Genomic DNA, 23,376 nt, shown 5'->3' on the forward strand with positions numbered 1-23,376 from the left:
GAGAGAAAAACAACGACCAGCGCGCCTGTCTAGGATTCAGGCGTCTGGCGGACTCAAGATAAATTAGATTTTTGTGGTCAGTCAATACCACCACCTGATGTCTAGCCCCCTCAAGCCAATGACGCCACTCCTCAAAAGCCCACTTCATGGCCAAAAGCTCCCGATTCCCAACATCATAATTCCGCTCGGCGGGCGAAAATTTACGCGAGAAAAAAGCACAAGGTCTCATCACGGAGCAATCAGAACTTCTCTGCGACAAAACCGCCCCAGCTCCGATTTCAGAAGCGTCGACCTCAACCTGAAAAGGAAGAGCAACATCAGGCTGACGCAACACAGGAGCGGAAGAAAAGCGGCGCTTAAGCTCCCGAAAGGCCTCCACAGCAGCAGGGGACCAATCAGCAACATCAGCACCCTTCTTAGTCAAATCAGTCAATGGTTTAACAACATCAGAAAAACCAGCAATAAATCGACGATAAAAGTTAGCAAAGCCCAAAAATTTCTGAAGACTCTTAAGAGAAGAGGGTTGCGTCCAATCACAAATAGCCTGAACCTTGACAGGATCCATCTCGATGGAAGAGGGGGAAAAAATATATCCCAAAAAGGAAATCTTTTGAACCCCAAAAACGCACTTAGAACCCTTCACACACAAGGAATTAGACCGCAAAACCTGAAAAACCCTCCTGACCTGCTGGACATGAGAGTCCCAGTCATCCGAAAAAATCAAAATATCATCCAGATACACAATCATAAATTTATCCAAATAATCACGGAAAATGTCATGCATAAAGGACTGAAAGACTGAAGGGGCATTTGAAAGACCAAAAGGCATCACCAAATACTCAAAGTGGCCCTCGGGCGTATTAAATGCGGTTTTCCACTCATCCCCCTGCTTAATTCGCACCAAATTATACGCCCCACGGAGATCTATCTTAGAGAACCACTTGGCCCCCTTTATGCGAGCAAACAAATCAGTCAGCAGTGGCAACGGATATTGATATTTAACCGTGATTTTATTCAAAAGCCGATAATCAATGCACGGCCTCAAAGAGCCATCTTTCTTAGCCACAAAGAAAAAACCGGCTCCTAAGGGAGATGATGAAGGACGAATATGTCCCTTTTCCAAGGACTCCTTTATATATTCTCGCATAGCCGCATGTTCAGGCACAGACAGATTAAATAAACGACCCTTAGGGTATTTACTACCCGGAATCAAATCTATGGCACAATCACACTCCCGGTGCGGAGGTAATGAACCAAGCTTAGGTTCTTCAAAAACGTCACGATATTCAGTCAAGAATTCAGGAATCTCAGAGGGAATAGATGATGAAATGGAAACCACAGGTACGTCCCCATGCGTCCCCTTACATCCCCAGCTTAACACAGACATAGCTTTCCAGTCAAGGACTGGGTTATGAGATTGCAGCCATGGCAATCCAAGCACCAACACATCATGTAGGTTATACAGCACAAGAAAGCGAATAATCTCCTGGTGATCCGGATTAATCCGCATAGTTACTTGTGTCCAGTATTGTGGTTTATTGCTAGCCAATGGGGTGGAGTCAATCCCCTTCAGGGGTATAGGAGTTTCAAGAGGCTCCAAATCATACCCACAGCGTTTGGCAAAGGACCAATCCATGAGACTCAAAGCGGCGCCAGAGTCGACATAGGCATCCGCGGTAATAGATGATAAAGAACAAATCAGGGTCACAGATAGAATAAACTTAGACTGTAAAGTGCCAATTGAAACAGACTTATCAAGCTTCTTAGTACGCTTAGAGCATGCTGATATAACATGAGTTGAATCACCGCAATAGAAGCACAACCCATTTTTTCGTCTAAAATTCTGCCGTTCACTTCTGGACAGAATTCTATCACATTGCATATTCTCTGGCGTCTTCTCAGTAGACACCGCCAAATGGTGCACAGGTTTGTGCTCCCGCAGACGCCTATCGATCTGGATAGCCATTGTCATGGACTCATTCAGACCCGCAGGCACAGGGAACCCCACCATAACATCCTTAATGGCATCAGAGAGACCCTCTCTGAAATTCGCCGCCAGGGCGCACTCATTCCACTGAGTAAGCACAGCCCATTTACGGAATTTCTGGCAGTATATTTCAGCTTCGTCTTGCCCCTGAGATAGGGACATCAAGGCCTTTTCCGCCTGAAGTTCTAACTGAGGTTCCTCATAAAGCAACCCCAAGGCCAGAAAAAACGCATCCACATTGAGCAACGCAGGATCCCCTGGAGCCAATGCAAAAGCCCAATCCTGAGGGTCGCCCCGGAGCAAGGAAATCACAATCCTGACCTGCTGAGCAGGATCTCCAGCAGAGCGAGATTTCAGGGACAAAAACAACTTGCAATTATTTTTGAAATTTTGAAAGCAAGATCTATTCCCCGAGAAAAATTCAGGCAAAGGAATTCTAGGTTCAGATATAGGAACATGAACAACAAAATCTTGTAAATTTTGAACTTTCGTGGTGAGATTATTCAAACCTGCAGCTAAACTCTGAATATCCATTTTAAACAGGTGAACACAGAGCCATTCCAGGATTAGAAGGAGAGAGAGAGAGAAAGGCTGCAATATAGGCAGACTTGCAAGAGATTCAATTACAAGCACACTCAGAACTGAAGGAAAAAAAAAAAAAAAACTTCAGCAGACTTCTCTTTTCTCTCCTTTCTCTGTCAATTAATTTAACCCTTTGTGGCCGGTCAAACTGTTATGGTTCTCAATGGCAAGAGAACATAGCCCAGCAAACATAAGAACTAGCTCTTGGAAGGATGGAAACTAAACTGACCATGAACTAAACCTGCCGCACAACTAACAGTAGCCGGGTAGCGTAGCCTGCGTTTTATCCCTAGACGCCCAGCGCCGGCCGGAGGACTAACTAATCCTGGCAGGGGAAAATATAGTCCTGGCTCACCTCTAGAGAAATTTCCCCGAAAGGCAGACAGAGGCCCCCACAAATATTGGCGGTGATTTTTAGATGAAATGACAAACGTAGTATGAAAATAGGTTTAGCAAAATTGAGGTCCGCTTACTAGATAGCAGGAAGACAGAAAGGACACTTTCATGGTCAGCTGAAAACCCTATCAAAACACCATCCTGAAATTACTTTAAGACTCTAGTATTAACTCATAACATCAGAGTGGCAATTTCAGATCACAAGAGCTTTCCAGACACAGAAACGAAACTACAGCTGTGAACTGGAACAAAATGCAAAAACAAACAAGGACTAAAGTCCAACTTAGCTGGGAGTTGTCTAGCAGCAGGAACATGCACAGAAAGGCTTCTGATTACAATGTTGACCGGCATGGAAGTGACAGAGGAGCAAGGCTAAATAGCGACTCCCACATCCTGATGGAAACAGGTGAACAGAGAGGATGATGCACACCAGTTCAATTCCACCAGTGGCCACCGGGGGAGCCCAAAATCCAATTTCACAACATCAGTGCCATCCCCGTTGGCCGCTTGGGTTGGTCCTACAGATTTGGGTTTGGGGTGTCGGGAGGGGGTGCCTTGGGGCTGAGTAGCTTATCTGAGCCCATGTTGGTGTCCGTGCAAACCGAAAAGGAGAAGGAAGGCAGGATTTGTTTGGACGATAAAGCACGGAGTGAGGTTTATGTCTGTTTTGAGGGGCTGCTTGGGGCTCATTTGAAAAAGGAAGTGAGGGAGAAGATCTGGAAAGATGAGTACGTAGAAATTTTTTCGCTTCTTCCTTTAGAAAAATTTAATTTATATAAGAGCATGAAGGAGGACAGTAAGAAGGAGGATGAGGAGAAACGGAGATGGCGTCTTATCCCGCAGACTTTTGTGAACTGGTTGCAAGCGTTCGCGATTCTGGTGAGCGTAGTTGGTGAAAAGGCGCCTGAAAATTGTTCGGCTCTATTCTGTTAAATGGATTTGATAGGCGAAGCACACAGGGCGTACGGGGGTCAGGCTTGGCTCCGGTACGATGAGCAGTTTAGGCAGCGGAAGGCCATTTGTCCGGCGATCAGGTGGGATCAAAAGGACATTGGTTTGTGGTTGCGGGTAATGGCGCCGACGAAATGCGGTCATTCCTTTCAAGGTGGGGCCGGAAATGCCGGCCAAACCGCTTCGCAAGGAAGTTCTTCGGGATCAGGAAGTCAGTCCGGACAATCGGGGGGCCAGAAGCATGGTTTGTGTTGTTAGTTTAACGATGGCCAGTGCAAATTCGGGGCTACTTGTAAGTTTAAGCACGCGTGGATCCTCCCATGGCGCCGCTAAGTGCTTCAAGAAAAAGGGAAAGCCTGATGGCAATTCAAAAGGGGGTGACGCTGGTGAGGCTGGATGCGATGGTCCCCTATCTAAATAGGTTCCCGAATAGGCGGAAAGCAGCGTTGTTGTTATTGAGTTTTTGTGATGGTTTTTGGATACCCGCCCCTCCTTTTGGTATCCCTCAAGTTTTGAGGAATTTGAGATCAGCCATGTTGCACGGGGAAGTGGTGTCTGAAAAGTTGAATAGGGAAGTGGCGTTGGGGAGGATGTCTGGTCCTTTTCCCGTTCCACCCCTTGAAGATTTGGTTGTTACTCCATTGGGTGTGGTTCCAAAGAAGGAGCCTCACAAGTTTATGTTAATTCAGCATTTGTCATACCTTCGGGGGCGGTCCGTGAATGACGGGATAGATCCGGAACTTTGCTCTGTGGTTTATACGTCTTTTGACAAGGCAACACGCTTGGTGCGTAAGTGCGGCAGGGGCGCGTTGTTGGCCAAAACCGATATTGAGTTGGCTTTTCGGTTACTTCCCGTTCATCCGGATAGCATGAGGCTGTTGGGTTGTTATTGAGACCGGGGGTTCTATGTTGATAGATGTTTGCCGATGGGTTGTTCATTGTCCTGCGCATACTTTGAGGCCTTTTGTTCCTTTCTTGAGTGGGTCGTTCGGGATGTATCTGGTTTGGATTCAGTGATACATTATTTGGACGACTTTTTGTGCATCGGGCCTGCTCAGTCCGGCTGTTGTGACTTGGCATTGCAGACGGTGATTTGGGTGGCAGACCGTTTTAGCGCTCCGTTGGCGCCTGGGAAATCCAAGGGGCCCAGCACATGTATTTCATTTTTGGGCATTGTCATTGATTCTGTTGCATGGGAGTTTCGGCTACCAGAGGAGAAAGTGGTTGGTTTACGAAGCGAGGTGGCGCGTCGCTTAAAAAAGTTGCCTTTGTGTGAGGTTCAGTCCCTTCTCAGCAAATTGAACTTTGCATGCAGAATTATCCCGATGGGGAGGGTGTTTTCTCGCAGGTTGGTGGGTGATACGGCGGGGGTTAAGGCCCCCCATCATTTTGTCCCCTTGTCTAGCGAGCACAAAGCCGATTTGGAGGTGTGGGACAGTTTTTTGGCACAGTACAATGGTCATTCACTGCTGATGGAGGAAATGGTGGGTAATTCCGACTTGGACTTGTTCACGGATGACTCGGGTGGCATTGGTTTTGGCGCCTTTTTTGGTGGCCGGTGGTGTGTCTTCAGGTGGCCCGACGACTGGTTCGGTTCCGGGTTGGTGAAAAACGTGACATTATTGGAAATCTTTCCTATCTTGGTTGCTGTTTATTTGTGGAAGGAGGATTTGCGTAATCGCAGGGTTCGTTTTAATTGTGATAACATGGCAGTCGTTTGCGTTATCAACAGTCTGACGGCATCTTCTCCCCCGGTCATCAGGGTCTTGCGTCAATTGGTGTTGTTTTGCATGTCTATTAATGAGTATGTTACGGCGTCTCATGGGCCTGGAGTCGAGAACGCCATTGCTGACTCTTTGTCTTGATTTCAGTGGGAGCGTTTTCGTGCCTTGGCCCCGGATGCAGAGGAGACAGGGTGGGACTGCCCGCCGGAACTCTGGAGCTTGGTATCCGGGCTGTAGGACCTTTGATTCATGTGTCTTTGGCACCCAGCACGTGGGCAGCGTACCGGTCGGTATGGTGTGATTGGGAGTCCTGGTTGGTGTCATGCGGGGCTGCTAACATGGGCGATGATCAAGTGGGTGCCTTGTTGTTGTGGTTGAGACGTGGTGCCGACGAAGGGTGGTCGTCGACGAAGGTGGATAGATATAGGTCGGCTTTGGCTTTTGGTTTTCAGCTTAGAGGATTGCGGGACCTGACTAAATTGTTTCTGGTAAGGCAGGCAGTGAAAGGTTTTAGAAGGAGGGCGGGACGGGGGGATCGCAGGCGCCCAATCTCCTTTAGCATGTTGGAAAAAGTTGGCGCGCGTTTGGACGAGATTTGTATATCCGACTTTGAGGTGGCTCTTTTCCGTTTAGCCTTTTCCCTGGCATTTTTTGGAGCTTTACGGGTGGGGGAAATTGTGTCTCCTAACACGTACAGGCAAGGGGGACTTTTGGCTAGGGATGTGGTGCTTACCGAAGGGGGTTTACAATTTTGGTTGCGTAGGTCAAAGACGGACCAGGACAGTAGGGGTAAATGGGAAGGTTTGGGCGCGGTTGCGGGTTCGCTCACGTGTCCCGTCAGTTGTTGGCAAGTTTTTAATAGTTTTCGGCCTGTAATAATTATAGGGGATAACTCAGGAGACTCTTTGCGTGGAACAAGACAACTACAGGACACAGTTTTATAAGTGGTAAAGTCTATATTATCACACAGTGATTCAAACAGGTGCAGAGAGAAACTCAAGTCCACAACACTTGGTGTAAATATTAAACGCAGCTTAGCAGTCTATAGGAAACTTCAGAGGAAAATGCAATCAAGCAGAAAGTCTATGAAGCACAGTTATTCTTGAGGATATTTGACACGAATAAATCCTTGTCTTAGTCCAAACACAGATAGATAAGCTTATAAGGCAGTTCAAATCATATCTTAGCTCAACCAGGGAGGCCTGGTTAATAGTCTCATGTTTTTGCAGAGCAGAAACAGCTTACATGTCCAGCAAATGCAGATGGAAGTAAACACGAGCAGCAGATGAAGGAGGATTACTGGAAACCGATGTATGCAGCAGAAACTCAGAGCAGAGTAGCAGGATCACCACACAGGTTCACAGGAGCAGGTATATAGCCAGGGAGTAATCAGAGGTCAGGAGTTGGATGCAAGGCAGAATACTCTAGCACAGACTGAAGGCTGGGGTGGAGTTTTATAGCAGGAAGACACAGTGCACATGAGACCAAAGACGCCATCTTGGAAAAGGGCAGTAATGCACAAAAGGTAAAAAATGTTCAGAGTCCTGACACGGCCGTCTATGGCTGGACCTTTGCTGTGTCATGAGAATGGGTCTTTTCCCTCCAAATTTCAGTTTGTGGCGGTTCTTAGGCAGGCGTTGTCTGGGATGGGGCTGGATGCTTCGCATTTTGCGTCTCACTCTTCCCGTATTGGGGCCGCAACGGAGGCGGCTTTGGGAGGTTTGGCACCTGCAGTTGTTCAGAGGATCGGGAGATGAGAGTCAGGGCGTTACAGGAGCTATGTTAGACCCTGATGGCTTGGGGGGGTTCCACGTTGTTTTTGTATTTGTGGTAACTTTTGTGGAATCTAAGTTGTCTGTATTTTCCAGGTCCCCATCCCTTGTTGGTTTGGATCGTCGGCCACTCCTATGTGAACTGGGGCGTGAGGCATGCGGACGTTCGGCGGGACGGACGTCAGCTTGGTCTTTCCAAAGATGTGGCGGTGGTCAGGTGGTTTGGTTTTCGGGGTTGTGTTGGAACGGGGTTATACAGGAAGTGCATAATGGCGTTTGTTTGGACAGAACTCCTGACATCTTGGTTTTACATGTTGGAGGAAATGATTTGGGGATCCGTCCATGTCGTGAGTTGATTCGGGATATTAAGCACGACCTTCTCAGGTTATGGGTGTCCTTTCGGGATTTACTCGTGGTATGGTTGGATATTGTCCCGAGGAAATGCTGGCGGCACGCCAGATCCGTGGATAGGATTAATAAGGCCAGAATTAAAGTTAATCAGGCGGTATCGAATTTTGTTGTCAGGAACGGAGGTTTGTTCATCCGTCATTTTGAACTTGAAAAGGGTGGGGATGATTTTCTCCTGGGTGACGGTGTTCACCTGAATGCGGTGGGCATCGATTTGTCAGCCCTGGGTTTGCAAAACGGTATTGAAAGGGTCATAGCGGTCAAGTGTGGGGGGGTCTCGGGTATTTGAGGTGTGCAAATACCCTCAATGTGGCGGTGGGAGGGGTCCTTGGAGTTGGTGCTAAATTGGCCTGGGGGATCCGTCGGGGTACGGATTCTTCAGTTGGTGTAAACTTTGGTTTCGGGTCTGGTGGTTCGGGGGGGATCTTGGCAACGGTGGGCTGGATTCCCAAGTTTTAAGTGGACATGGTTAACCCTTCGGGGTATTTTGGTGCTCCCGAGCCTGGGTGGTAACGGCTGGGAGTAAATTTATGGTCTGTTTTCTGTCCACTATTTATTATGGTTGACCACCAGTTTGGAGCTTCAAGGACTCCTCCCCACATTATTTTACTGTTATTGCATGTTTATAATAAAGGCCACTGTGGTCAATTATTATCCAAGTTCAGAGTCTGTCGTTATTTGGATTGGGTTATTCGGCAACAAATACGGGATGTTAAGGATAAAGAGGGGTAAGTTCCTTCTGGGTATCGACCAATAGCAATGTCAAGTGAAGCTAAGCACACACTTCACCTGTGCTTTCAACCTACAATATACGTGAGGAGTCTCTCCCATTGTGAAATGTAACATACCCATTCCGAAAAGTGTGTTATTTTGGGCTGAGTCTGGCTAGTCTGAGTTGATGTACTGTTTGCTTACCTTTACTAGAAAGTAGACTGTCCTTTCTTATGCACAGAGCCACTACAAAAAAAACACTTTCTGCACCGTATATTTTTTTCAGTGGGTTCCTGTGGTGACCTTTGTATTCATCCTGACTGTGGCCTGTGCCCAGTGTATACCTCCTGAGCATATGTGTCTGACAGCGGCCACAGGGTGTCCCTAGCCTGAGTTTGTCATACATGGTAAAAATGTTTAGTTTCTCCATATTAAGTAATTCAGTTTCTGTCTGTTTTCAATATTTTATTTCTATATGTAACTTAGACACATTGGATAATCTACCAATATGTTCCAATAAACCAATTATTGTTGTTATTGTGAACAGTTAAACAAGTTGAAGATTATTATTATTATTATTTATTTATATAGCACCATTAATTCCATGGTGCTGTACATGAGAAGGGGGTAACATCAAAATACAAATATCACTTACAGCAAACAAAACTAACAATGACAAACTGATACAGAGGGAAGAGGACCCTGCCCTTGCGGGCTTACATTCTACAAGATTATGGGGATGGAGACAGTAGGTCGAGGGTTGCAGTAGCTCCGATGGTGTTGAGGTGGCCGTGTGGTCATTACAGGCTGTAAGCTTCTTTGAAGAGATGGGTTTTCAGGTTTCTTTTAAAGGATCCAAATGTGATGGATAACCGGACGTGTTGGGGCACAGAATTCCAGAGGATGGGGATATTTGGGAGAAGTCTTGGAGGCGATTGGGTGAGATGCGAATAAGCGTGGAGGAGAGAAAGAGGTCTTGGGAGGACCGGAGATTACATGAGGGAAGATATTGAGAGATTAGTTCAGAAATGTACGGAGGAGAAAGTTTATGGATGGCTTTGTAGGTCGGTGTTAAAAGTTTAAACTGGATACACTGGGAAATTGGGAGCCAGTGAAGGGATTTGCAAAGAGGGGAAGCATTAGTGTAGCGAGGAGAGAGGTTAATTAGTTGGGCAGCAGAGTTATGGATGGACTGGAGGGGTGCGAGAGTGTTAGAAGGTAGGCCACAGAGGAGGATGTTGCAGTAGTCGAGGCGGGGGATGATTAGGGCATGTGCAAGCATTTTGGTAGAGTGAGGGTTGAGGAAAGGACGGATTCTGGAAATAGTTTTGAGCTGGAGGCAACAGGAGGTGGTGAGAGCTTGGATGTGCGGTTTGAAGGACAGGGCAGAGTCCAGGGTTACTCCGAGGCAGTGGATTTTGGGGACAGGGGAAAGTGTGATTTCATTTATTATGATAAATAGATCAGGTAGGGAAGATATGCAAGATGGAGGAAAAATAATAAGTTCAGATTTGTCCACATTGAGCTTGAGGAACTGAGAGGAGAAGAAGGAGGATATGGCTGATAGACACTCTGGGATTCTGGAGAGCAGAGAGGTGACATCTGGGCCAGAGAGGTAGATCTGAGTGTCATCAGCATATAGATGGTACTGGAAGCCATAGGACCTTATGAGTTGTCCCAGGCCGAGTGTATAGATTGAGAAGAGTAAGGGCCCAAGGACACCAACAGAGAGGGGGCGAGATGAAGAGGTAATATGGGAGTAGGAAACGCTAAATGTGCGGTTGGTAAGGTATGAGGAGATGCAAGATAGGGTGCGGTCTTTGACCCCAAAGGAAGAGACGATCTGTAGTAGGAGGCAGTGGTCAACTGTGTCAAAGGCAGAGGACAGGTCTAGAAGGAGGAGTATAGAGAATTGTCTGTTAGCTTTGGCTGTAAGTCGTTAGTAATTTTGGTCAGGGCGGTCTCAGTGGAATGATGGGGACGGAAGCCAGATTGTAGGTTGTCAAAGAGAGAGTTAGATGCAAAGTGAGAGGAAAGTTCAGCATGGACGTGCTGGTCAAGGAGTTTGGATGCAAATGGAAGCAAAGATATGGGGCGATAGCTGGACATAGCGCTGCCGCTTGGGTCAAGGGATGGCTTTTTGAGGATAGGTGTGATTGTGGCATGTTTAAAAGCAGTAGGGAACATACCAGTAGTTAGTGATAGGTTGAAGAGATGGGTTAGGGATGGGATTAGTGTGGTGGTGAGGTTGGGGAGGAGGTAGGATGGGATGGGGTCAAGTGCACAAGTGGTGAGGTGTGATTTGGAGAGAAAATGAGCAAGCAAGATTTTGGAGAGGGAAGTTATGGGGTTTGGACATTGGTCTGGTACACAAAGGGGTTGTGGTGGTTTGACGACAAAGATTTGCCTTGCTTAATCTATCTTTTTTTTTAAGTGCTTGGCAAAGTCCTCGGCAACGATTAGGGGGCAGTGGTGGGTGCAGGAGGGAGTTAAAAGTGTTGAATAACTGTTTGGGGTTGTGGGATAAGGAAGATACGAGGGTTGTGAAGTTGGCCTGTTTAGCAGAGGTGAGAGCTGATTTGAATGAGAGTGTTGCTTGTTTGAGTGCAGTGAAATTATATTGTGAATGTGTTTTCTTCCCACGATGTTCCGCAATTCTGGATACTTGCTGAAGCTTTTTAGCGCTGTTATTGTGCCAGGGTTGTCTATTGGTTTTTCGTGCTCTGCTATGTATGACAGGGGCAACCGTGTCAATAGCTGATGCAAGAGTGGCATTGTCGAAAGCAGTGGAGGTGTCTGTGTCGTGGAATGAGGATATGGATGCTAGTGGTAGGATAGAGTCAGAGATGTGTGGGTATCTAGGTGTGCGAGGTTCCTGCGTGGGTGCGCAAGTTGCTGGACATGGGTGACAGGTGAGGAGGACAGGGATGAGAAAGTGAGTAGATGGTGGTCAGATAGAGGGAGAGGGGAGGTTGCGAAGTTAGATAGGGAGCAGAAATGGGTGAAGACAAAGTCTGTGTGTCCATCTGTGTGGGTGGCTGAGGAGGACCACTGAGTCAGTCCATAGGATGAAGTAAGGGACAGGAGTTTGGAGGCTGCTGACTGGTGGGTGTCAATGGGGATGTTGAAATCACCCACGATGATGGTGGGAATGTCAGCAGAGAGAAAGTGAAGGAGCCAGGTGGAGAATTGGTCAATAAAGGCAGTGGTCGGGCCCAGAGGTCGGTATATCATTGCCATTTGGAGGTTGTTGGGGGAGTAGATTCGGACAGTGTGGACTTCAAAAGAATGGAGGATAAGGGAGGGTAGAGGTGGGATTGGGTTAAAGGTACAGTTGGAAGAAAGGAGAAGGCCCACTCCTCCACCATGTTTATTGCCAGGGCGAGGAGTGTGGGTGAAGGGGAGGCCACCGTAACATAGTGCAGCAGGGGAGGCTGTGTCAGAGGATGTCAGCCATGTTTCGGTGATGCCCAGAAAGAAAAGATTACAAGAGGTAAAGAGGTTGTGAATCACACGAGTTTATTGCAGATGGAGCAATAAACTCCATAGTTCCATAGTGATCCAGAGAGAGGGTGCAGGGGGGTGGGCATCATGGGCATGGATTTGAGGTGGGCAAGATCTCGGGTGCTTATATTGGGTTGGGAGCGATAGGAGGGGGTAGTAATGGGAGGTATGAGTTGTGGGGGTCCAGGATTGGGAGATATGTCTCCAGCAGTGAGGTGAAGATGAAATGATCTCTAAAAGGGGCAAAGTTAAAGATGACACATTATCTTTGTATTTTATGAAAAAAAATATAGTCATTTTATACATTTTAATAATTACAAAAAGGAAAATGGGCCAATGCAAAAGTTTTGCCACCCTGCATGGTTAGTACCTATAGAACCAGAAACACATGGGCCACTTGCACATTGAACAAGTCTGTAGGAACCTGTTCACACCACCAGAATACTTGAAGACACAAAAGAGCACAGTGAGGTCAAAAATACTCTGTTGTAAAAAAAAAAATTTAAAAAAAATCACAGTAATCAGCAAGTGCTAGTCAAAAGATGTAAAGAAAACAGGGTATTTAGTTGATACGTTTTTTTGCAAAAAAATTGTATACTAAGCTGCTCCACCAAATCGTCAAGGTATACCCTTATAGAGCAGTCCTAACTAATGTATAGAATCCCTATGTGATGTATTTAAAACCTGATCATCTGTATAATACCTGTATAAGCAGGGTTCATTTGCATTTAACTGCTCCATCCTGCATGTCCACATGGATAGTCCTTCTCTGAACCCTGCTTATACAGGTATTATACAGATGATCAGGTTTTAAATACATCAGATAGGGATTCTATACATTAGTTAGGACTGCTCTATAAGGGTATACCTTGACGATTTGGTGGAGCAGCTTAGTATACATTTTTTTGCAAAAAAACGTATCAACTAAATACCCTGTTTTCTTTACATCTTTTGACTAGCACTTGCTGATTACTGGGATTTTTTTTTTTTTTTTTACAACAGAGTATTTTTGACCTCACTGTGCTCTTTTGTGTCTTCAAGTATTCTGGTGGTGTGAACAGGTTCCTACAGACTTGTTCAATGTGCAAGTGGCCCATGTGTTTCTTGTTCTATAATTGTTCTCTTGTTTCTACAAGACTGGGGAGTCCACCACTCCTCTGTGGGTCATTTGCATTTAACTGCTCCATCCTGCATGTCCACATGGATAGTCCTTCTCTGAACCCTGCTTATACAGGTATTATACAGATGATCAGGTTTTAAATACATCAGATAGGGATTCTATACATTAGTTAGGACTGCTCTATAAGGGTATACCTTGACGATTTGGTGGAGCAGCTTAGTATACATTTTTTTGCAAAAAAAACATATCAACTAAATACCCTGTTTTCTTTACATCTTTTGACTAGCACTTGCTGATTACTGTGATTTTTTTTTTTTTTTTTTTTTTTACAACAGAGTATTTTTGACCTCACTGTGCTCTTTTGTGTCTTCATGGTTAGTACCTAGTAGCACTCACTTTTGTGAGTATTACAGCTTGTAAAATGCTTTTTGTAGCCAGCCAAGAGTGTTTCATTCTTGTTTGGGTGATTTTCATCTCTTCTTCATTGCAAAATTCTTCCAGTTCTGTGAGGTTCCTGGGTCGTCTTGCGTGCACTGTATTGTAGATTTTGATGTGTGTTTAAGATCATTATCCATTTGTAGAAGCCATCCTCTTTTCAACATAAGCTTTTTTTACAGATGTATTTTTGCATCGAGAATTTGATAAAATTTCATTGAATCCATTCTTCCCTCTATCCATGAAATGTTCCCTGTGCCTTTTGCTGCAACACAACCTCAAAGCATGATTGATCCAAAAGGTTTTTTTTTTCTAGCCCTGTCTCTGGTCATATACTCACCCTTCGGTGTCTTCACAGTTTTTGGTGCTGTTTTGGTTTCCCTGCGCGATCTTGTGATCGCAGCTTCTGACTGGCTGGAAGATCACAATGCAAGCCTATGAGAGCCAAAGGAGGTTCTCATAGACTTGTATTGTAAAGCGACCTCCATACAGCTCCATGAAACATTGGAGCTGCCAGCAGATCACTTTTTGATGGAGACTGCTGGGAGTACTGACGAGAATGGATCAAAATGTCAGAAGGTGAGTATTATGCATGTAGAAAAGCTGCGGAGACACCATCACTAGTGTTGAGCATTCCGATGCTGCAAGTATCGGGTATCGGCCGATACTTGCTGTATCGGAATTCCGATACCGGGATTCCGATACTCTTGTGGTATCGGGTATCGGGTATCGCAACAACATTAATGTTAAAATGTGTAAAAGAGAGAATTAAAATAAAAAATATCGCTATACTCACCTGTCCGACGCAGCCGGGACTTCAGCGAGGGAACCGGCAGCGTTGTTTGTTTAAAATTCGCGCTATTACTTGGTTACGTGAATTCCCGGCTTGTGATTGGTCAGGTCGGCCACGTTGCCGGGACGCGGACCAATCACAGCAAGCCGTGACGAAATTACGTCACGGCTTGCTGTGATTGGTCCGCGTCCCGGCAATATGGCCGCCCTGACCAATCACAAGCCGTGACGTCACGGGAGGCTGGACACGCGCCCATTTTAAAATGAGCGCGTCCAGCCTCCCGGCTTGTGATTGGTTGACCGCGGCGCAACCAATCACAAGCCGTGATGTCACGGGAGGCTGGACACGCGCCCATTTTAAAATGAGCGCGTGTCCAGCCTCCCGTGACGTCACGGCTTGTGATTGGTCAGGGCGGCCATATTGCCGGGACGCGGACCAATCACAGCAAGCCGTGACGTAATTTCGTCACGGCTTGCTGTGATTGGTCCGCGTCCCGGCAACATGGCCGACCTGACCAATCACAAGCCGGGAATTCACGTAACCAAGTAATAGCGCGAATTTTAAACAAACAACGCTGCCGGTTCCCTCGCTGAAGTCCCGGCTGCGTCGGACAGGTGAGTATAGCGATATTTTTTATTTTAATTCTTTCTTTTACACATTAATATGGTTCCCAGGGCCTGAAGGAGAGTTTCCTCTCCTTCAGACCCTGGGAACCATCAGGAATACCGTCCGATACATGAGTCCCATTGACTTGTATTGGTATCGGGTATCGGTATCGGATTGGATCCGATACTTTGCCGGTATCGGCCGATACTTTCCGATACCGATACTTTCAAGTATCGGACGGTATCGCTCAACACTAACCATCACGTGTTTCTCAACGCAAGCAATGAATAGCCAGGTCTTTCACTGGGAAGGAACAACCACGGGAATGGCAGCATCCAATAAAGGAAAACCACCTATGCCAAAACATGGTATCCATCCACAGACAGCTGTTTCGGGGTATTTGGCCCTCATCAGTGTGGAGTAGGAAACTGGCTATTAGGAGCAGTGCCTAGTGAAAGGACTATAAACATAAGGATGAATGACCTCGGGGAGATCAAAACATCCAACACCGTGAAGACACCATCACGTGTTTCTCAACGCAGTGATCCAGAACACTGCCCCCATCCCTTAAGTGAAATATGCAAATGCATGTAGAAAAGCCGCGGAGACACCATCACGTGTTTCTCAACGCAAGCAATGAATAGCCAGGTCTTTCACCAGGAAGGAGCAACCACAGGAAGGGCAGCAGCATCCAATAAAGGAAAACCACCTATGCCAAAACATGGCATCCATCCACAGACAGCTGTTTCGGGGTATTTGCCCCTCATCAGTGTGGATTAGGAAACTGGCTATTAGGAGCAGTGCCTAGTGAAAGGACTATAAACATAAGGATGAATGACCTCGGGGAGATCAAAACATCCAACACCGCGGAGACACCATCACGTGTTTCTCAACGCAGTGATCCAGAACGCTGCCCCCATCCCTTAAGGGAAATATGCAAATGCATGTAGAAAAGCCGCAGAGACACCATCACTTGTTTCTCAACGCAAGCAATGAATAGCCAGGTCTTTCACCGGGAAGGAACAACAACGGGAAGGGCAGCATCCAATAAAGGAAAACCACCTATGCCAAAACATGGTATCCATCCACAGACAGCTGTTTCGGGGTATTTGCCCCTCATCAGTGTGGAGTAGGAAACTGGCTATTAGGAGCAGTGCCTAGTGAAAGAACTATAAACATAGGGATGAATGACCTCGGGGAGATCAAAGCATCCAACACCGCGGAGACACCATCACGTGTTTCTCAACGCAGTGATCCAGAACACTGCCCCCATCCCTTAAGGGAAATATGCAAATGCATGTAGAAATGCCGCGGAGACACCATCACGTGTTTCTCAACGCAAGCAATTAATAGCCAGGTCTTTCACCGGGAAGGAACAACCACGGGAAGGGCAGCATCCAATAAAGGAAAACCACCTATGCCAAAACATGGCATCCATCCACGTACAGCTGTTTCGGGGTATTTGCCCCTCATCAGTGTGGAGTAGGAAACTGGCTATTAGGAGCAGTGCCTAGTGAAAGGACTATAAACATAAGGATGAATGACCTCGGGGAGATCAAAACATCCAACACCGTGAAGACACCATCACGTGTTTCTCAACGCAGTGATCCAGAACACTGCCCCCATCCCTTAAGTGAAATATGCAAATGCATGTAGAAAAGCCGCGGAGACACCATCACGTGTTTCTCAACGCAAGCAATGAATAGCCAGGTCTTTCACCAGGAAGGAGCAACCACAGGAAGGGCAGCAGCATCCAATAAAGGAAAACCACCTATGCCAAAACATGGCATCCATCCACAGACAGCTGTTTCGGGGTATTTGCCCCTCATCAGTGTGGATTAGGAAACTGGCTATTAGGAGCAGTGCCTAGTGAAAGGACTATAAACATAAGGATGAATGACCTCGGGGAGATCAAAACATCCAACACCGCGGAGACACCATCACGTGTTTCTCAACGCAGTGATCCAGAACGCTGCCCCCATCCCTTAAGGGAAATATGCAAATGCATGTAGAAAAGCCGCAGAGACACCATCACTTGTTTCTCAACGCAAGCAATGAATAGCCAGGTCTTTCACCGGGAAGGAACAACAACGGGAAGGGCAGCATCCAATAAAGGAAAACCACCTATGCCAAAACATGGTATCCATCCACAGACAGCTGTTTCGGGGTATTTGCCCCTCATCAGTGTGGAGTAGGAAACTGGCTATTAGGAGCAGTGCCTAGTGAAAGAACTATAAACATAGGGATGAATGACCTCGGGGAGATCAAAGCATCCAACACCGCGGAGACACCATCACGTGTTTCTCAACGCAGTGATCCAGAACACTGCCCCCATCCCTTAAGGGAAATATGCAAATGCATGTAGAAATGCCGCGGAGACACCATCACGTGTTTCTCAACGCAAGCAATTAATAGCCAGGTCTTTCACCGGGAAGGAACAACCACGGGAAGGGCAGCATCCAATAAAGGAAAACCACCTATGCCAAAACATGGCATCCATCCACGTACAGCTGTTTCGGGGTATTTGCCCCTCATCAGTGTGGAGTAGGAAACTGGCTATTAGGAGCAGTGCCTAGTGAAAGGACTATAAACATAAGGGTGAGTGACCTCGGGGAGATCAAAACATCCAAACATCCAAAGGCCTGCTGGCCTTTCCTAATGATGATAGTGAGCAAGCCATAACCCTAAGGCCATGTGCACACGTTCAGTATTTTTCACGTTTTTTTCGCGTTTTTTCGCTATAAAAACGTGATAAAAACGCAAAAAAAACGCAAACATATGCCTCCCATTATTTTCAGTGTATTCCGCATTTTTTGTGCAAATGTAGCCTTTTTTTCCGCGAAAAAATCGCATTGCGGAAAAAAAAGCAACATGTTCATTAAAATGCGGAATTGCAGGGGATTCTGCACACCTAGGAGTGCATTGATCTGCTTACTTCCCGCACGGGGCTGTGCACACCATGCGTGAAGTAAGCAGATTATGTGCGGTTGGTACCCAGGGTGGAGGAGAGGAGACTCTCCTCCACGGACTGGGCACCATATAATTGGTCAAAAAAAAAGAATTAAAATAAAAAATAGTCATATACTCACCTTCGATGTCTTCCCGCCTCTCAGCTGCATGCTGCTGCTTCGGTTTCTATAGCTGGTGTGCGGTGAAGGACCTGCGATGACGTCACGGTCTTGTGATTGGTCGAGACCGGTCATGTGACCGCTCACGTGATCGCGACGTCATGGAAGGTCCTGAACCACACCGGCATTTATAGGAACGGACGCCTGCAGGTGAGTATAACCATTTTTTTAATTTTTTTTATTATTATTAAACATCCTATCTTTTATTATAGATGCTGCATAAGCTGCATCTATAGTAAAAAGATGGTCACACTTGTCAAACGTTATGTTTGACAAGTGTGACCAACCTGTCAGTCAGTTTTCCAAGTGATGCTACAGATCGCTTGGAAAACTTTAGCATTCTGCAAGCTAATTACGCTTGCAGAATGCTAAAAAAACGCGAAAAAAACAGAAAAAAAAACGCAAAAAAAAAGCGGATTTCTTGCAGAAAATTTCCGGTTTTCTTCAGGAAATTTCTGCAAGAAATCTGGACGTGTGCACATACCCTAACAGGCTAATTAAGGTCTGAAACCTTGGTCAAAGTTATCCGTGCACAAATCTCCTAGAGTACCCAAACTTTTGCATGATCAGCCTATTTTCTTTTTTGTAATTTTTAAAATGTAAAAAATGGCAATATATATACTTTTGGGCCTAAAATACAAATACATTTGTCATCTTTAACATTAGCCCTTTTAGAGATCATTTGATTTTCAACTTGCTTAACTGTTCACAATAAGAGTAATTTTGACCAGGGGTGCCCAAACTTTTACATGCCACTGTATCTGTTTTGTGAGTAGTATTTATTTAGTATTAATAGTTTTTTTTTTACTTATTACAATAATCAAAAAATTGGGTGAAAAGACAATTCCTCTGGTTTAATTGTTTATTAATCCTAGTTAAAAAATCTAATGAAAAATCTAAAGGAAAAAAAAATTGTTCCAAAAGGAATAAATGTGAATAAGCCTAAATTAAACTTCCCAAAGTCAGAAAAAATGAGCAGACATATAGCTAACCTCGACCTATGATTCTATAAAGTTTATGGTCTGTTTATGCAAATATGTGTTAGGATGAAAACCATCCATCAAAAGCATAAAATTATCTCATCTAGTCAATAAAAACCATGCATTGCATCAATCCTAATTACATCTCTTCGGCAAAGACATCTTTAAAACATTTCTTGACCGTGATAGGATTTGCGTGAATTCTCTACCAATAAAATTCACCATTACAACAAATGTTGCATTCACTGCTTACACATACCACAAATCAGGTCAGTACATTAGTCATTGAGTCAACAGAAGGAAAAATACATTGCAGAATTATAGATGAGGTCATGTAAATTAATTTGGCAAGTTATTTATGATCCCACAAGAAAGCATGGTCAGTCTGTTAATGACAGTTCTCAGTTAATTTTCTTGTCTCATAACTGTCCTTATAAAAGCTATAGTTTGCAATGTACTGCAATAAGCAAATAACTAAAATACTCAACACATTAGACTAGACGTTTATAACTTTGGTCACTTCATACAATTGTAATATGATAAAGAGAACCACCAATAAAAGACGGTCTAAATCTGTTGGTATCAACAAGCTTTACATCTACTTTAAAAGCTACTTTTGCTTTTGAATAAAACAATTTCAAATAACCTTGCATGTTGGATAATTGTAGATATGACTTGGTCCGAAGAGCCACTTGTCAATGTATCCTGCAGCTCCTCCTGTGCAATTTGGGTATAAACCATAGTCACCAATTCCACCAGGACCCAGGTAACCCCTACAGAAATAAATTATCCATTAAAAGCATGATATGATATCTCCAGACTAAGAATTTTAATTGCATGTATGTTAACCCATTAGTGACCAAGCTAATTTTGACCTTAATGACCAGGCCAAATTTTACAATTCTGACCAGTGTCACTTTATGAGGTTATAACCTCATAACAAAAATGTTGAAAATTTAGCAATGTTCAAACTTTTAAAATTTGTATGCCCTTAAATCAGAGAGAAACTACACCCCTCAAGGATTTTATGCAGGGGTATAGTGAGCATTTTGAACCAACACATACGACACAGAATTTGATAACATTAGGTTGTCATATTGAATATCTCATTATTATTACTGAGTGCAAGTGCTTGATACTTAAGTTTGCATTGGGTCTTCGAGTTTGCACCGAATATCAGGGGTGCTTGAGTGACATGCTCGAGTTCCTGCTCCACATGTTTCGTTAACACAACCCTAACCCCAACCCTTACTGCAAAGAATGGAAAAAAATTACAACTATAATTACAATAATTTTTACCTAATTAATGGGGTAACAAAGGAGGACTTGATTTACTATTTTTTTTTATCACTGTGATATGGTCTATCACAGTGATCAAAAGGAACCAATAGGAAAAACTCCCTATTGTTGCTGGGTACTAACCGGCAGATCTCAGCAGGCTCATTTTTTTCCAGGAAGATGATGCAGAGGGCTGGGGGACAGAGAAGGAGGGACTGGGGATGGCTGAGGTATCCGGGAGACTCGGGGGCCCAAATTTTCTCTTCTCTGTTAGATCATGTCAGGGGAGAGAGAAATTAATTTTAAATCCAACTTTTTTTTATGATCGCCGTTATTCCATGAATAACGGTGATCACATGACAAGGGACCATGAAAACCGGCCTTGATCCAGGTTTTCCAGGGTCTCAGCCACCGGCGGAGATTTTCTGACTCTGGGGAGCACTATACACTTATTTCTCAGCGCCATTACAAAGTTAAATTTAGAAATTTGGTTTAGACTTGCTCCTCAATTTATCAAAACAATTTCATCGCAATTCTGGAGTAAATTGCTTTGAAGGGTCACAGTTCTCCCAACGGCAACAAAATGCGAGGAGCTTGAGTGGGACAGAGGCACTCTGGGTGTATGATGCCAAAGATCATCTATATCATGATATTTTGTAGTGTTCTTTACATCAAAAATCTTTCACCGGTCAGGGACCGGAAGAAAATTTGTGTTGAGGAACTTGACACTAATCATCACACACTCGTGATTCATTGAGAGATGTACACTTACTAATGAATTAAGAACATCTGACTGCTACACACACCATCATCCAGATCAGTGAGAAAACGCTGGTCTTAATGAATCAGGGCCATAATGTTTACCTTTTACATTTTCAAGTAGTCCAGTGTAAATGAATAGTAATGCTCTTAACATAGTAATTTTGCAGGTCTTGATGAGGGGGAATGGTAGAGTCAGATGCTACTGATTCATGAAGATATGCATACCTAATCATGAATCAGGAGCATCCGACTCAGAATTTACCAAATCTCATCCTTACGGCCCCCCAACACATCATGTTTTCAGGATTTCCTTAGTATTGCACAGGTGAGTGGACCTGTTCAGTTTCTGATTTCTTGATAATAATTCGATCACCTGTGCAGTACTAAGGAAATCCTGAAAACATTATCCTTTGGGGCCATGAGGACTGTAGTTTCTCGGAAACACTGGGATTACTAGTTGCATGCACCTCCATGCGCCACACCAGAAATCTTACTCTAGTCCCTAAACTAATCTTTGCCTTGACTGCCTGAAAAAACAATCTTCGAAACATGGTGTTATTGAGAGCACAGCGAAGAGGAAATGTAGTTTCATTACCACCTACAATAGAGGCCACCAATCCATCCACTGTATTCTCAAAAAATATTGGTACTTACTGAGGAAAGACCCAATACTCAAAGATCTGATCCCAAAAAGACCTAATATTGTATTCAGAACGATAAAAAATTATATAGTACCAAGTTATTTACACCCCAAAAAACAATAAACACCAATAAATGTGCCATGTGTCCAAAAAATGAGAAACAAATAGTCACTATGAAATCGTATGAATGGTCGTAGACACAATGTGAAAATGGGGTTTCTGAAACAAAGTTTATCTAAGCACATCACTCTTACACATAACAAAAACTTTGAATGTATAAAAGTCACGCCAATGGAACAAATTCCTGCATCCACAAGAAACAGAGAAACAGTTATTAATGCCAAAGAGTCCTATTGGATTTACAAACTTTGCAGTCTGTACCCCGATGGACTGAATGAGATCTCTGATCTTGTATAGATCAATCAATAGAGCCCTTGTTTCGTACATGCACAATGTGGATGGATAAGAGAGAAATAGTCCTTCACCAGGGACTCTGCCGCTGTGCTCCTATGAATGGCCTGCAATTCATGTGAGTTACTCATAGGTCACCTACCTCTCCTGATAGTCATGCTGGGATAAAATGAGAAAGATCATCCCTGTATACAAGTGTTATTCCTAACCTATTGGATTTGCTACCCGATTAGATTGATGAATCTCACATTTAAATCATAATTGACGTACAGTTAAGTCCATATATATTTGGACAGAGACAACATTTTTCTAATTTTGGTTATAGACATTACCACAATGAATTTTAAACAAAACAATTCAGATGCAGTTGAAGTTCAGACTTTCAGCTTTCATTTGAGGGTATCCTGTTATGACCCCAATGGCGAGGGTCTCAGAGGAACAAGTAAGTCTGCGACGTACAAAAATCCAGCTCATAGGGCAGTGGTAACTGGGTTGACCATATAACTACTCCTAACGCCAACACTAGAAGTAGCTGGGGAACATGCCTACGTTGGTCGCTAGATGTCTCGCGCCAGCCGGAGGACTAACTACCCCTAGAAGAGGAAAACAAAGACCTCTCTTGCCTCCAGAGAATAGACCCCAAAAGTCGGATACAAGCCCCCCACAAATAATAACGGTGAGGTAAGAGGAAATGACAAACACAGAGATGAACTAGGTTTAGCAAAGAGAGGCCCACTTACTAATAGCAGAATGTAGTAAGATAACTTATATGGTCAACAAAAACCCTAACAAAATTCCACACTGGAGATACAAGAACCCCCGAACCGTCTAACGGCCTGGGGGGAGAACTCCAGCCTCCCTAGAGCTTCCAGCAAGGTTAGGATACAGATTATGTACAAGCTGGACAAAAATGCAAACAAAAACAAATAGCAAAAAGCAAGAAAGCAGACTTAGCTTAATTTAGCAGGAACCAGGATCAGTAGACAAGAGCACAACAGATTAGCTCTGATTACAACGTTGCCAGGCATTGAACTGAAGGTCCAGGGAGCTTATATAGCAACACCCCTGACCTAACGACCCAGGTGAGCATACAAGGGATGAATGACATACCCAGAGTCAAATCACTAGTAACCACTAGAGGGAGCCAAAAGGTAAATTCACAACAGTACCCCCCCCTTAGTGAGGGG

The 23,376-nt window shown here is 44.7% G+C and overlaps 1 protein-coding gene across 1 annotated transcript in view; it reads right to left on the reverse strand.

Moving 5' to 3' along the window:
• LOC143770110 (heparan-alpha-glucosaminide N-acetyltransferase-like) overlaps positions 1 to 23,376 on the reverse strand; it is a 1,433,242-nt gene that overhangs the window by 582,129 nt on the left and 827,737 nt on the right. Inside the window, exon 13 of the mRNA XM_077259379.1 lies at positions 19,744 to 19,870. Coding sequence (XP_077115494.1) covers positions 19,744 to 19,870 — 127 coding nt within the window. The remainder of the gene's footprint in view (positions 1 to 19,743; positions 19,871 to 23,376) is intronic.

The sequence above is a fragment of the Ranitomeya variabilis genome, chromosome 4 (genome assembly GCF_051348905.1).
Source record: "Ranitomeya variabilis isolate aRanVar5 chromosome 4, aRanVar5.hap1, whole genome shotgun sequence".
NCBI classification, from domain to species: Eukaryota; Metazoa; Chordata; class Amphibia; order Anura; family Dendrobatidae; genus Ranitomeya; species Ranitomeya variabilis.